A 13,884-nucleotide genomic window follows, 5' to 3' on the forward strand; every position below is an offset into this window, starting at 1 on the left:
CTTTATGGCCATCTGCCCCCCAAATTGCCAGAATAAATATTCAGATCCGTGAATGGTAGCGTCATTTCCAAGGTTGTGCCACTGTGTCCCATACAACTGCCAAACCCCACGTGGTAGGCTGTTGCAGGCTGGAACCCAGAATTTGGCTGCCTGAGGCAGAGCCTATGCTTTTGTTTTCCATGACCCTCCCTTACCATGCATCCTGGGCACCCACCATGAGAAAGGGGCACAGACCTTTTGGTCTGTTGTCAACCGACTGCCCCTCTCTAGCAATGCTGTGCTCTGCTGGAAGTTCTGCCACGTGTTCCATAAACTCCTCCGAGATGGTCATCCGCACGTGAGTTCCTGGGGCTGCAGTGGGGTGGCCGGGAAGCCAGTGGCCCATGGGGGGCTTGTATATGGCTACTCTCCACTTCTCACACTGAGGGTGGCAAATGCCTCTTTTTTCTGGTCTTTTGGTGTCCAGTTAGGAATTGGCGCACCTCTGTTCTTTCAGCTTCTCATCCCCAACCAGCCCCATCTCTTATCCTCCTCTTTTCTCCTGTTCTGTTCTCTCATAGGCTATTCTCTTTCCCCTCCAGGTCCTGAAGGACTCTCTGAGATACAAAAATGAATTGAGTGACATGAGCAGGATGTGGGTGAGTCTGGAGATGTACCTGGGACCTCATGCTCCTCCTTTTCCTTGCCCAGAGGTCCCAGAACAAAGACTGTGGAGTAGGGCAAATTCATCCCTTTCAATCGTTTAAGATTTCTCCCATGAGAATCAGGGAGGGACTGAGGATTCCCCCACATTATAACCTGATATCCACAGCTATACCTGGGTCTCTGGGAGCTGCAGAGGACCTGGGAGCCCCTCCTTCCAGTGAAATGTCCTGTCACAGCAATCTCCAGGCATTGGGACCCCTCAGCAGTGGCATTGCCACAGTTTCTACTTCTTTCCATTTTATCAGTCCCATTGGAGTCACAGTGTATTGACAATTACTCCCTACCTTACGTCCTGACTACTCAATTCTTAATGCCAGTCCCTTTTCTTTCTTGTCTAAGGATGTTTGTACCTTGGAATAAGGGAGGAGTTAGGTGGCAAAATCATAATCACATGAAAAAGTGTTAGGCCTATGCCAGATCCCTCTAAATTTTGATATCCCTGGTGTGCGTGTATGGGGGAAGAGCAGATTATCTGTACTTTGAAGAATCTGTCTAATTGTTTAGAGTATTCCCCTTTGCTCCTGTCTGTTGAGAATTACCAGTTTAGCCTTTTCCTCCAAATTCTTACCTGCACTCACAAAACTGTAATGCACTATACCATCATAGGTGAGGAAATGCAGGCACTGAGGGCAAACCAGCTTGCCCAAAGTCACAAGGCTATGGTTAACTGAACAAAGCTGAAAGTTGCCCCCAAATCTCCCAACTGCATGCTAGTAAGCTTTCTATTATATCCATATGACATATAGAGCTTAGATCTTTTTTTCATTAAAATTTGCCTGGTCTGTAGTTTCCATCCTTTTACTTTCAACTTTTCTGCATTCTTATGTATTAGAGCTTTCAGAAGTAAATAAAATTTAGTTGGATTTTGTTATTTTTATTCAAGATAGATATGTCTTTTAACTGGGAATTTAGTCTATTTACATTTATTATAACAAATATGTTTAAATTTATATCTCCCATCTTATTTTATGCTTTCCACTTGTTCCATTTGTTCTATTTCTTTTTCTATTGTTCCTTACCTTCTTTTGGATTGGGTATTTTCTTCTCATTCTCTTTTTTCCCATTACTAATTGGGAGGTAAAAAATAAATATGAAAAGATCTTTTATTTTCAATTTTTTGATAGATTCTCTAATAATTACCGAATACATGCTTAATTTATCAAGGTCTAAAATTCATGTCTTTATCAATTTTCTATATAGCACAAAGACCTCAGACTATTTTAATTCCATTCACTCCCTCTTTAACTTACGTGATTATTGTGTTTTTTTTTTTTAACCACCTGAGGTCTTATTTTAATTGTTTTACTCTGTGTTCTTCATTTTCCCTTATATCTCAGATCTTCTGGGGTGACTTTCTTTCTGCCTGAAGATCCTTTAGAATATCCTTAACTGAGAACCTCCTGGTGGCAAATACTATTTTTGCTTGTCTGAGAATTACTTTATTCTTGGAAGCTATATTCTCTGAATTTAGAATTTTTGTGTAACAGTTACTTGCTGTTAGCACATGAAAGATATTCAAGATCTCATTCTCTCAACTTCTTTCTTCTCTTATTTTCATGAAGTCAGCTGTCAGATTCACTGCTGCTCCTTTGAGGCTAATCTGTGCTTTTTTTCTCTGGCTATGGTTAAGATCTATGTGTAAATTGATTTTGAAATGTTTGGACTTTTTAAATCTGAGGGTTAATGCCTTTCATCAGGTCTGAAATTTTCTCATGGTCTCTTTAAATATTGCCTCTGCTCCCTCGTATTTTTTCCGTCTGAGACTTTGGTTAGAAGTATGTTCGACTTCCTTACTCGATCCCATGTGTCTTAAACTGCTATTTGATTTTTTCGACCTATTTGTCTCTGCTGCATCATGGATAATTTCACATATCCAGCTTTCAGATCAATGTTCCCTCCCCAGCTGTGTCTAATCTGTTGTTAAACTTCTCCAAAGGATTTTCCATTTTAGTTAATATTTTTTCATTTCTTAGAATTACATATATTTTTTTCCAAATCTGCCTGGCATTCTTTATAATTTCTTATGCCTTGCATATATTTTGAAATAGTTTTTTATTTCTTTAGACATACTAAGAAATAGTCATTTTTATTTTTTGTTTTTTATTTTATTTATTTTTGGGGGGTTGCATGTGCTGAAAATGGCAGGCAAGCATTTTACCACTGAACCGCCCATGCAACCCAAGAATAGTCATTTTATACAACACTTTTTTTTTTGTATGCTGTGTGGCCAGGGTCACATTTAATTCTTTTTCCATGTGAGTATCCCATTATCGCAGCACCATTTGTTGGATTTTTTTTGGGGGGGAGGGGTGTTGGAAGTGCATGGGCCGGGAATTGAACCCAGGTCTTCCTGCATGGCAGGTGAGAATTCTACCACCAAACTACACTTGCTCCCCATATACATCACTTTTTACAATTCATTACCTAAAGTCCTTAGAATGTCTTTCTACCATCTGTTGTTTTCAATGAATTTTGCTCATGTTATGTACTTTCCTTTTGTGCTTAGTTATTTTTTCCTGTGAGCTGCTCATTGTCCTTGTGATTTTATTTGTGAGAGTTTTTTGAAGTCAGTAAGGAAGTAGGCTTCTCCAGAGAGAATTGGCATTTGCTTCCACTCATCACTCTAAATCCTCAGCTTGAGGTTTTGTGAGTTCTAGGGCATATCCCCTTGAGGACTCCTATGAATCCAATTCTCAGCAGCAGTACCATCTTTTTGATCCTTAGGTCTTCATGAGACTATTTTCTCTCCTTTTTCTACTTTTCAGTACTTTCCAATTTTTCCATAGTAACATGAATTACCTAAAAATGAGAAAAATATTCATTTTTCGTGGAAAATTAATAAAACATGAAAAATGGGTCATCTCTAGTTTGATGTTTTTGGCCCCCTCTGGTTTCTCATCTCCCTTTGGTGCCCTTGGGGCTCCTTTACTCTGCTCTAGAGGATGGAGTTGCATCTAAGAGAAATGTAAAACTCAGGTGGAAAGCCACTGCTCTGCAGTTTGGGGCTCTTTGTACCCCGTTTCCTTCCTTATTTGTAGATAACTGGGAATTGCCAGCGGGAATTGCCAGCATTACTCAGGTAGTTCTGGCTTCTTCCCAGGCACTCAGAGCAGGCTAAGGTGGGGACCTGACGGCCTTGGCAGCCCCCACGGGAGGACTTTTCTTCCCCAGGATTGGTCCCATTTCAAATCCCTGCCCCATGTATGGGATTGTGTGGCTGTTAGTCAATCAGAGTCCATCTGAGGGGAGGCATTTCCTCTCTTGTGACTAGATAGAGACAAGAAAGGAAGGAAATAGCCCATGGCTAGACTGATTGCTAAGGTGGGAGACTTAAAATTCCTGAGTAAGAAGCCTTGTCTAGACTTTCTCTAAGGAAGACTTCATGTTTGTAAACAAGATTATACTATAAGAATGTGCATTGAAACATGTTTTATAATAGCAGAATTTTGCCAACAAATTTAAAGTACAATAATAGGAAAGTTGGTTTAGAAAATTGTGGTTACATATGTATAATGCACTAGGCAGTCACTGAAAATAATGATTAAGAAGGACATTTAAGAATATGAGAAAACTGCAGAGTATTATGTGGAAGAATGCAAGGTGATCCCATCTTATATCTAAAAATAAAGGGAGGGTTGATTACCTCCGTATGTTAGCCATGATTATAGCTGTTGGTTAGATGAAAGGTTAATTGTATGTTGTGTGCTTTTCTATATTTTCCAAATTTTCAGCAGTAAACATTTATTTTCATAATCAAAAAAGTATATGTTCTGTAAGAAGAAGTCCTGGCTCTAAGTCTGTCACCCCAAGCATTCTCGGTACTGACACCACACTTTCTATTTCTCTTCCTGGAAGGGCCACCTGAGCGAGGGGTACGGACAACTTTGCAGCATCTACCTCAAACTGCTGAGAACGAAGATGGAGTACCACACCAAAGTGAGTCTGTGCGGACAAGTGCGTCTCCACCCCCAGCTCTCTCCTGGGACAGGAACTCAGGCTTGTTCGACGTGAAAGCCTAGTCTGTGCTCTTAGCCCCTGCACTCCAAGGCCACTCTTAGCTCCCCACGGGCCAGAACTCAGTTAGGTTTTAAAAGGGGAAAGGTGAATTGACTTTGTCCTTGCCTTCAAGAGTCTATTTGGGAGAGAGGATGGACAAGTACAATAAAGACTGACTGTCAGAGACACAGAAGGTGGAACAAAAAGCAGGGAAGGGCACGGCTCACCCAACTTCAGGGGACCAGGCAGGCTTCCCAGAGGCAGCGACACCTGGGTGCAATCTTAGAGTGCTTTGGTTATCTATTGCTGCATCACAAATCATCCCCAAAATTAGTAGCTTGAAACAACAGCAGTCATTCATTATTTGTCAGTGTCTGTGAGTCAGGAAGTTAGGGATGGTTCGGCAGGGCAGTTCCTACTAGAAGTCTTTCATGCCACCTCAAGCACACGAGGGATAGAGCAGAGCAGCTGGGGACTGGCCTGGCATCTCTCTCTTCATGAAGTCTCAGGGGCTAGTGAGGGTGTCACCACAGCGTGGTAGTCTCGGACTTCTGATGTGGTGGCTCAGGCACCAAAGACAAGTGTCCCAAGAGAACAAGGTAGAGGTTCACAGCCTTTTAATGGCCTCAGAAGTTGCACAGCTTCACTTCCCCTGAACCGTCCTGGCCGAGGCAGTCTGCTCAGGCTCACTGTCAGAAAAGCACACAGAGTGGGGTATATGGTGGCAGCCATCCTTGGGAAATATGGTCTGTCACAGTCTTCCCCCTGGCCCTGACAATTCACATCCCTCCCTCCTGCATGGCCCCCATCTACGAGGGGAGGTGGTCAAACAAAGAGGGATGGGGTGGACATTCCAGGCAGAGGGATTCACTGGAGCTGTGAGGGAACAGGGCTCAGAAGATTCCAGCATTTGTATGGAACCAGTGATAGATTCGCATTAGAGTGAGGAGTAGGGCAGAGCAGAGAGCAGCAGCCAACCAGGCGGTTGGATGGCATCATCCGCCACAGAGGACCCGATGGCTGCCCAAGCAGCTCCTTGGACTGTTCTGTGCATGACAGGTCAAGTTGTAAAGAAGTGACATGGTCAGAGCTACATCTGAGACTGCTCTTTCTGGAGCAGGGTGGCAGTGGACTTGGGGAGACCCAGGCTGTCAGTGTGAAAGATGATGAGGGCCAGAATTAGGACGGCTGTCCATGGGTCAGAGGGGTGGAGATTTCTTGAAGATTGGCAGGAAAGGGAGCAGAGAGAGGGGCCATAATAGGAGATGAAGGGCCAGTGGGAAAGACCTGGGTGAGAGAAAGAAGGGAGAGAATGAAGAGACAGAGGTTGACAGTCGAGAAAAGTGAGGTCCTGGGCTCTTCTGGACTGTGAGCCCCAAGAGGCCGGAGGGCAGGTTTGCTCATTCTCCTTGTGCCCTCCATGTGTGGCTCAGTATCTAGCCCAGCACATGGGCTCAGTCAGGATTTGTCAAATGAAGGAAGGAGTAAATCAGAACCTAGATTGGATCCAGTAGCCCACAAGGAGGGGCTGATCCTGAACAAGGAAAGAGGCTGGTCCCTCCTCCTTTGAGGGTATAGGAGAGGAGGGACAGCTAGGAACATTTGTGGCAGGGAAGCAGGAGGCTGAGGTGGTTACCAAATGTTGTAAAAAGGAAGATCATGTGCTGAGGCCAACTGTGGGAACCAGGCGCCAGGTTGAGAGTGGAACAGGTATTGATGGAAAAAACCAGAGGCCACCACAAGGACTGTTGAGGGAGACAATTGGATTGGATCATGTGCCCCACAAAAGACTTAAGTCCTAAGCTCTGGTTCCGAAGGTCCTATTAATGTAGGGCCATACTGAATCAGGGTGGGCCTCAATCCGTTGTGAGTGGAGTCCTTATAAGCAAAGGAAATTTGGACATGAAAGTAGAAAGAGCAGGATGAGGCAGGTGGCCACATGATGGAGGCAGAGATTCATCTCCAGCAATCCACCCCCAGAAGGTTACAGACTGGAGAAAGCATGGCCTGCCAGCATCTTCACCTAGACCTTCTAGCCCCCAAAACTGTGAGACAGTATAGTTTAAGCCAACCAGTTTATGGCCTTTGTGTTAGCAGCCCTGGCCGACCAAGACAGGCACCGAGGCTCACCATGCGTCCTCCGGGAGCATTTATTTGGAAGCTAGTCCCAGGTGCAGAACATGCGGAAAGGATCCAGGCACAACAGGTTTTATCCACAGTGTGAAGGGAGGACAGCAGCAAGAAAGGCAGGGGTGAGGGCGAGTAGGACCAGGTCACCATCCTACACCCAGGTTGGACAAGGAGGTAAATGTGGTTGGGGTGCTGACAGCCTGGGAGAGAAGGGATCGAGGAAGGGGCAGCCATCTCGGACACAGACAGCAGGAGTGTGGGTTGGAGGGCTGGAAGGGAGGATGTTATCAGAGCAGGGAGATGGCACGATGAAGGGAGGATGTTATCAGAGCAGGGAGATGGCACGATGAAGGGAGGATGTTATCAGAGCAGGGAGATGGCACGATGAAGGGAGGATGTTATCAGAGCAGGGAGATGGCACGATGAAGGGAGGATGTGATCAGAGCAGGGAGATGGCACGATGAAGGGAGGATGTGATCAGAGCAAGGAGATGGTGTGATGAGTTTCTGCTGAGGTGCAATTCTAGGTCATGGCAGGGCCGTGAGTGTAAATAGCTGATATTGAGTGTCTGAAGCAAGGGTGTCTAAAATTGAGGAGGCCACAGGTTGTAACCCCAGGGTGCCTGACTTGGGACAAAAGGAAGACTGGCCCAGGTTTCAGGGATTTGGGTGAATACTGGGCAGTGACCAGTAGATTGGCAGGTACCAATGAAGAATAAATATCAAGTGGAAATACTGCATCTAATGACCCTTCATGCAAGAGCCATTTTCCAGTGAAGTGGAGAACATCGGGACATTAGAAGAATGCTGACCACACCTTGTAGCCCATGGGAAGTTAGTGCACGTCACTCCCAGAGGCTGCAGAGCCTGTGGACTGAGCCTTCCATGAGAAGGCTGGGGCTGGAGGCTTCCCTGAAAGTGCAGCAGGATGGGGAAAGGAAGGGCAGGAAGTTGTTGTGAGGACAGCAAAGCACGAGAGGCTAGATGGCCAAAGAGTCCTGGATGTGGGCACCTGATGCCTGAGGGTGGCAGAAATGGGGGCATCAAGGGGGTCTGCGGAACTCTGCCACCAAGTCTGGGTCCAGCGTCAGAGGCCTTGGCACTGTGGAGCCCGGGAACTCGTCTGCGGTGGGAACAACTGGCTGAGGATAGCGGTGGACTCTACCCACTGAACGGCTGGGGAAGCTGGAGCCCGACTGGAGGGACCTTAACTTCCAGCCCTGCTTTTTTTTTTTTTTAGAAATCATACCATTCTACATATGCAATCAGTAATTCTTCACATCATCACATAGATGCATGATCATCGTTTCTTAGTACATTTGCATCAGTTTAGAAGAACTAGCAACACAACAGAAAAAGATATAGAATGTTAATATAGAGAAAAAAAATAAAAGTAATAATAATAGTAAAAAAAAAAAAAAAAACCTATAGCTCAGATGCAGCTTCATTCAGTGTTTTAACATGATTACTTTACAATTAGGTATTATTGTGCTGTCCATTTTTGAGTTTTTGTATCTAGTCCTGTTGCACAGTCTGTATCCCTTCAGCTCCAATTACCCATTATCTTACCCTGTTTCTAACTCCTGCTGGTCTCTGTTACCAATGATATATTCCAAGTTTATTCTCGAATGTCGGTTCACATCAGTGGGACCATACAGTATTTGTCCTTTAGTTTTTGGCTAGACTCACTCAACATAATGTTCTCTAGGTCCATCCATGTTATTACATGCTTCATAAGTTTATTCTGTCTTAAAGCTGCATAATATTCCATCGTATATATATACCACAGTTTGTTTAGCCACTCATTTGTTGATGGACATTTTGGCTGTTTCCATCTCTTTGCAATTGTAAATAACGCTGCTATAAACATTGGTGTGCAAATGTCCGTTTGTGTCTTTGCCCTTAAGTCCTTTGGGTAGATACCTAGCAATGGTATTGCTGGGTCATATGGCAATTCTATATTCAGTTTTTTGAGGAACCGCCAAACTGCCTTCCACAGTGGTTGCACCATTTGACAACCAGACCTGCTTTTGCCTTTGACCTCGCACCTTACCTGTCCCCGGGTGATCCTTAGCACTGGGCCAGATGAGCATGAGGGTGGTGGAGGGGCCTCCTGAACACAGAGAGGCCAACTGTCTGCAGAACGCGTGAGGGGAGACAAGGGGCAGGTGCGGGAGGCAGATGGTCAGAAGAGTTCAAGGGTTTAAAGTTGAGTGGAGTTCAGGTGCCGTCACAGCTTCTGTGTGCCAGGCGTAGACAGCTGGGCTTGTAGCTGTAATTGCATGGACTAATGGCAGAGACCATCAGACGTCGCCATGCTGGAGAACATCCAGGCCTGGAGAATCTTTGCAGAAGCCTGTGCTGAGCTATTCTTGGGAAATGTTTGTGTTCACCGGCCAGTTGCTGGTCTGGCTGAGAAGATGCCCTGAGCCAGCTCTTTCCTGCATCCCACCTCCAAGCCCCGACCCCATGGCATGTCAATCGTTGTATTTCCACCTGCACTTCTAGGCAGTGTGATATTTTTGGACCAGAATGACTGGAGTTCAGGCTTCATCTTCTTACCTGCATGACTTAACCGAATCCCAGTTGCCTCAGTTCTTAACTGGGAACAGTTATTTCTGGACTGTCAGGAGGCTTAAGTAGAGTACATGAAGCCTCTTGCATGCAGCTTAGCAGGCCTGAGGTGTCCATCTGCCCCTCCCCTGTAGCCCACTCCAGTCCTGCCCTCCAGGATGCTGGCAACCAGGGGTTCCCTGACGCTGCTAAGCCTCGTGGTTCTAGCTCCCCACTTGCCCACCCATTCAGAACCACGTAGAGGGCTTATTAAGACAGATCTCTGGGCCCCACACCCAGAGCTGCTGGTCCAGCATGTCTGGCAGGGCCTGAGAATCTCTATTTCTAGCAAGTACGCAGTGATGCTGATGCTCCTGGCCCAGAGACCCCACTTTGAGAACCGCTGCCCCAGACTTTGAGGTGACATAAAACAAAAATGACGGACTCCTACCTCCTCTCTCAACTTCAATCATCAGAGCCTGAAGTACTCATGCTGGACTTCAGAAGCCCCGCTTAAATGGAGTGGCCCATCTTCCCCTTTCGCCAGAATGTTCCATCAACTAGAAACCCCACACTGACGCAGAGATGGAGAAACAAATACTCTGCAGTGATGGATGATACGAAATAGTTTCTCTTGTATTACGTAATGTTGTCCTGCCATCAAGTTAATTTTACTAATTATGTTTGGCTCAAGCTGCTAAATGGGCAGCAGCTTCGGGAAAGAGCCAAAGAACAGCAGGAAGCCTGGAAAGCTTCAGAACGTACTTGTGGGTAAATACTGTGCTGCCTTCCGTGGTGTGGATAAGGGAGAGCCCGCCGCTCACACGGGCTCCGGCTCATTGCACCAGGAGAGCATCCCTAGAAGAATGTCTTAGGGTCCAGACTGTAAGGAAGGAGCCTGTCCTGGGCTCTGAGGGACAGGATGGCCCTTCACCTCTTTGCTGTGTGTGTGAGGTTGTGTGCGTTCACCCAGGAGGAACTGACACCATCTCCCTGGGAAAAGCTTAGACACCCACACCCATACTTACCCACCCCCAGGCAAGTCCAGCCATTGCCCCAGCTCAGTGCCAATTGCTCCCTTGGAGTTGGATCAGGCGGGCTCTGCAGACAGCGCATGGGGGGCCCTGTTCTGACTCCTTCCTCTGCCTGCCTTCCAGAATCCCAGATTCCCAGGCAACCTTCAGATGAGTGACCGGCAGCTGGACGAGGCAGGAGAAAGTGATGTCAACAACTTGTACGTGGCCGGCCTCGTGCCCTGGGCCCAGCGGGGAAGAAGGCTTTTGTAGATGCCATCCCTCCCCACCAGGGACACAGAGGACGAGTGGCGGGGTGGGGACCAGAGCCCCTGGGACCTCTTATTGCTGCTGCTTCATCCAAAACCCCAGCCAGCCTGCCTCGCACCCCAGGCTTTCCCCTGTTTGCACTCCTATCCTCCTAACCCAACACTGGCATCTCTTCTCTCCTTTGCCAGTGTCCCTGTTGACTCTTTGCCTTCCTCAGTCTACAGATAACTTTAAAATTCACTTGGGTGGGAGCTGAGGTTGGAGCTGGGATGTGTGTACATGCATGCCCATATTTCTTGGGGGACAGTACATGGGGGAAGGGGCAAGTCAGAGACTCTCCTGGGGCTGTGGAATGTAACCTCTCTTTCCTCTTGGGCCCAGTTTCCAGTTAACAGTGGAGATGTTTGACTACCTGGAGTGTGAACTAAACCTCTTCCAGACTGGTGAGTCTCTCCCTCCCACTGGCCCCGGCCCTTTTGGGAATTGCCTAACCTCGGTCTCATTCCCTGCTTTGACCAGCCAGCCTGGCCCCCTAACCCCTCCCTAAAGTCTTGCAGTGCAGAGAGCAGGAAAATGGAGGGATGCCCCTCCTTGTCTCTGTTCTTGACTGCTCAGGCTGGGAGGGCGGCCTTGGTGATTTTAGACTCAGTGATTTCATATTGGAGCAAAAAGCCCCTGCCGCCCCCTCCCTGCTGGCTCCTTCCTGAAGCCAGGGCCTCCAAGATCCCAGAGATAGGTCCAGCCTCTTTGCCTCCCATGTTGGCCACAGCACCACTGGTCCTTTGGCACAGCCCTGTCCTCTCCTTGGAGCCGGGCCAGCACTGAGAATTCATTTCTGCTGCAGAGGAAGAGCTCGTGTCTGCTGCTTGGTTGGTTTGAGTCTGGTTGTCTCCCAAGTCCACAGGAGAAGCCCGTGGAGCCCCTCTGGGCTCCCTGCTTCTGGGCGTGCTGGTATCCCCAGCTGTCAGCTCTTGCACTTCCCTGACCAGCCTGAGGATGGAAGCAGGGGTTCCCTTTTCTCCGTGTCCTCCCTTCCCCACACCTCCCAGCCTTGGCTCCCGCTCCTCTCCCTGGGAAACACGAGAGGCAGTTTTCCAGGATTCGAGGTGTTGCAGGACGAGTCTGCCACTCTGTGAAAGTGAGAGTTCCACCCAGGAAGTGTCCTCGCCCACGTGGCGACCTGCTCGGCATCTGGGCTCTTGGGAATCAGACTCTCCTAAAAGACAGGGGCTCTCTCGTCCTAGCCTGCAACTCCCTTTGGCCTGCTCGTCTGTGCAGCAAATACTTGCCACCAGCCTGTACTGTCCCAGCACCGTCCTGGGCCCAGGCCAGGCCGGCACCTTCCTTGCTGCTGTGTGACCTGTCAGCTCAGGGCAGGTGCACCAGACAGACGCCAGGATTTGTGGGAGAAGCGAGAAGGGACTTAGTCTACTAGCAACCTCTCTGAGCAGGGTCTGATAGAAAACTCAGTAGAGAAGTAAAAATGAAACCCAGAATACTGCCCCTGCCCTAGGGCTTTACCCACTCGGGTGGGAGACATGGCATAGAAACATTTTTAAAGTCCATTGGAAATGTTTGCATATGAGTATATGAGCAGCTGTACGTTGTTGTGGCCAATTCACAAGTGTTTATTAGTTAGTGTCATGATGGAAGGCGTTAGGCAAATAATGCAGAATTCATTTACATTTGGCTTTGGGCTGTGCTTCATTTGAATGGAGGAGTGAGTGGTGTTTTAGGAACTCTCATCCTTGGGAAAGTCCAGCCTGGAAGTTTGCAGCTCAGCTGGCCCTAGTGTGCTCCTGGCAGCCTCCGCCCCCTCGGGGAGCCTGCTGCTTGCCTACCACAGCTGCAGTGGTTAGGGGAAAGCAAGTCTGATAGTTCAACCTTGAGGCTATCCCTTCCCAGCCCCTGACAGATCAGTGGAATGAGAGTAAGCAGAAATAGTGCTGATGTCTAAAAGGACCCAAGCAGGCTGAGAGAATGCAGGTGTGATGGGGGCTAGTGCACCCCACCCAGGGGTCTCTCCAGCTGTGCTTTGTGCTCCCATGTCCTGTGACACCAGCTCTGTTTTCATGAGTTGTCCGCTTGATAATACTTTCATCAGTTATCCTTGTCAACATCTACTTGTCCTGCTCGCCAGAATTCCCTGTGTACTAGCCTATGCCTAGTAAGTAGCAAGTGCTCAATCCAAAAATTTAAAGAATGCTTCCTTTCGGTAAGCAACAATGAAGAAATCACAGGTGAACAGAGCTCAAAAATGCTGTTGTCGACTTCCAGCAGGAAAATCTGGGACGAATGAATTACTTAGCATCTTCTAGAGTAGAGCTACCTGTATGTAAACCCGTCTTTGCACAGTCACCTCCATGGCTAAATTGTCCTGACTTTCTTGGCTCTGAGCAAGCACTGATCTGGAATTAAGAACCTCCTATGCCTCCTCCCCTCCCCCAGTGGCCTACATGTATGTGCCATAAAAATTAAGAACTGGTGTTGGAAGAACACCTTAAAGGCGGGCCTATGTCACCACTTTGGCTGCCATAGAACCTTCTGGAACCAGTCTCTCCAGCTCCTGAGTCCCATGACCCCATGAGGTTCTGACCACTGTCCTAGGAAGGATGTCATTGCCTGGCTTTCAGCGCTCTGGGAAACAGAGGGTCAAACTATGGTTAACCTTTATTTCAAGCATCTTCACAGGTTCTGAGAGTGTGTTCCCCAGACCAGCAGCGTCAACATCACCTGGAAGCTTGCAAGAAATGCAGATTCTCAGGTCCCACCCCAGACCTACTAACTCAGAATCTCTGGGGATGGGACCTGGCAATCTGCGCTTCAACAAGCCCTCCAGGCCTATGGTGTGGTAGCCACCAGCCACGGGTTGACTATCTATTTTAATTGAGTTTTTAATTAATTGAAGTGAAATCATGAAAATTTAAGTCCTTGGCTGTACTGGCCAGGTCTCCTGGACTTAGTAGTCAGATAAAGAACATTTCCTTCACCATAGAACTCCAATGGCTGGTGCTCCTCAGGGTGACTCTGCTGCCTGCTAAGCCCTATGCCAGTGGTTCTCAACCCTGGCTACACAACCCCGGGGTGAGGGGAGCTTTTGAAAAAATCCTGATGCCCCCAACCCTACCCCCAGAACAACAGAAATAATTGGGTGGCAGAGGTGAGGCAGACAGTAGTGTTTTTAAATCTCCCCAGGTGATTCTAATGTAGAATTAAGC

The 13,884-nt window shown here is 47.6% G+C and overlaps 1 protein-coding gene across 5 annotated transcripts in view; it reads left to right on the forward strand.

Annotated features, from left to right (window-relative positions):
• Nucleotides 1-13,884, forward strand: part of HIP1 (huntingtin interacting protein 1) — a 154,802-nt gene that overhangs the window by 112,230 nt on the left and 28,688 nt on the right. For all 5 annotated transcript variants that reach the window (XM_077140922.1, XM_077140919.1, XM_077140920.1 and 2 more), the window contains exons 3-7: nucleotides 195-337; nucleotides 582-638; nucleotides 4,561-4,641; nucleotides 10,541-10,617; nucleotides 11,048-11,109. In XM_077140922.1, the coding sequence (XP_076997037.1) occupies nucleotides 195-337; nucleotides 582-638; nucleotides 4,561-4,641; nucleotides 10,541-10,617; nucleotides 11,048-11,109 (420 nt within the window). The remainder of the gene's footprint in view (nucleotides 1-194; nucleotides 338-581; nucleotides 639-4,560; nucleotides 4,642-10,540; nucleotides 10,618-11,047; nucleotides 11,110-13,884) is intronic.

This window comes from Tamandua tetradactyla, chromosome 23 (genome assembly GCF_023851605.1).
Source record: "Tamandua tetradactyla isolate mTamTet1 chromosome 23, mTamTet1.pri, whole genome shotgun sequence".
Taxonomy (NCBI): Eukaryota; Metazoa; Chordata; class Mammalia; order Pilosa; family Myrmecophagidae; genus Tamandua; species Tamandua tetradactyla.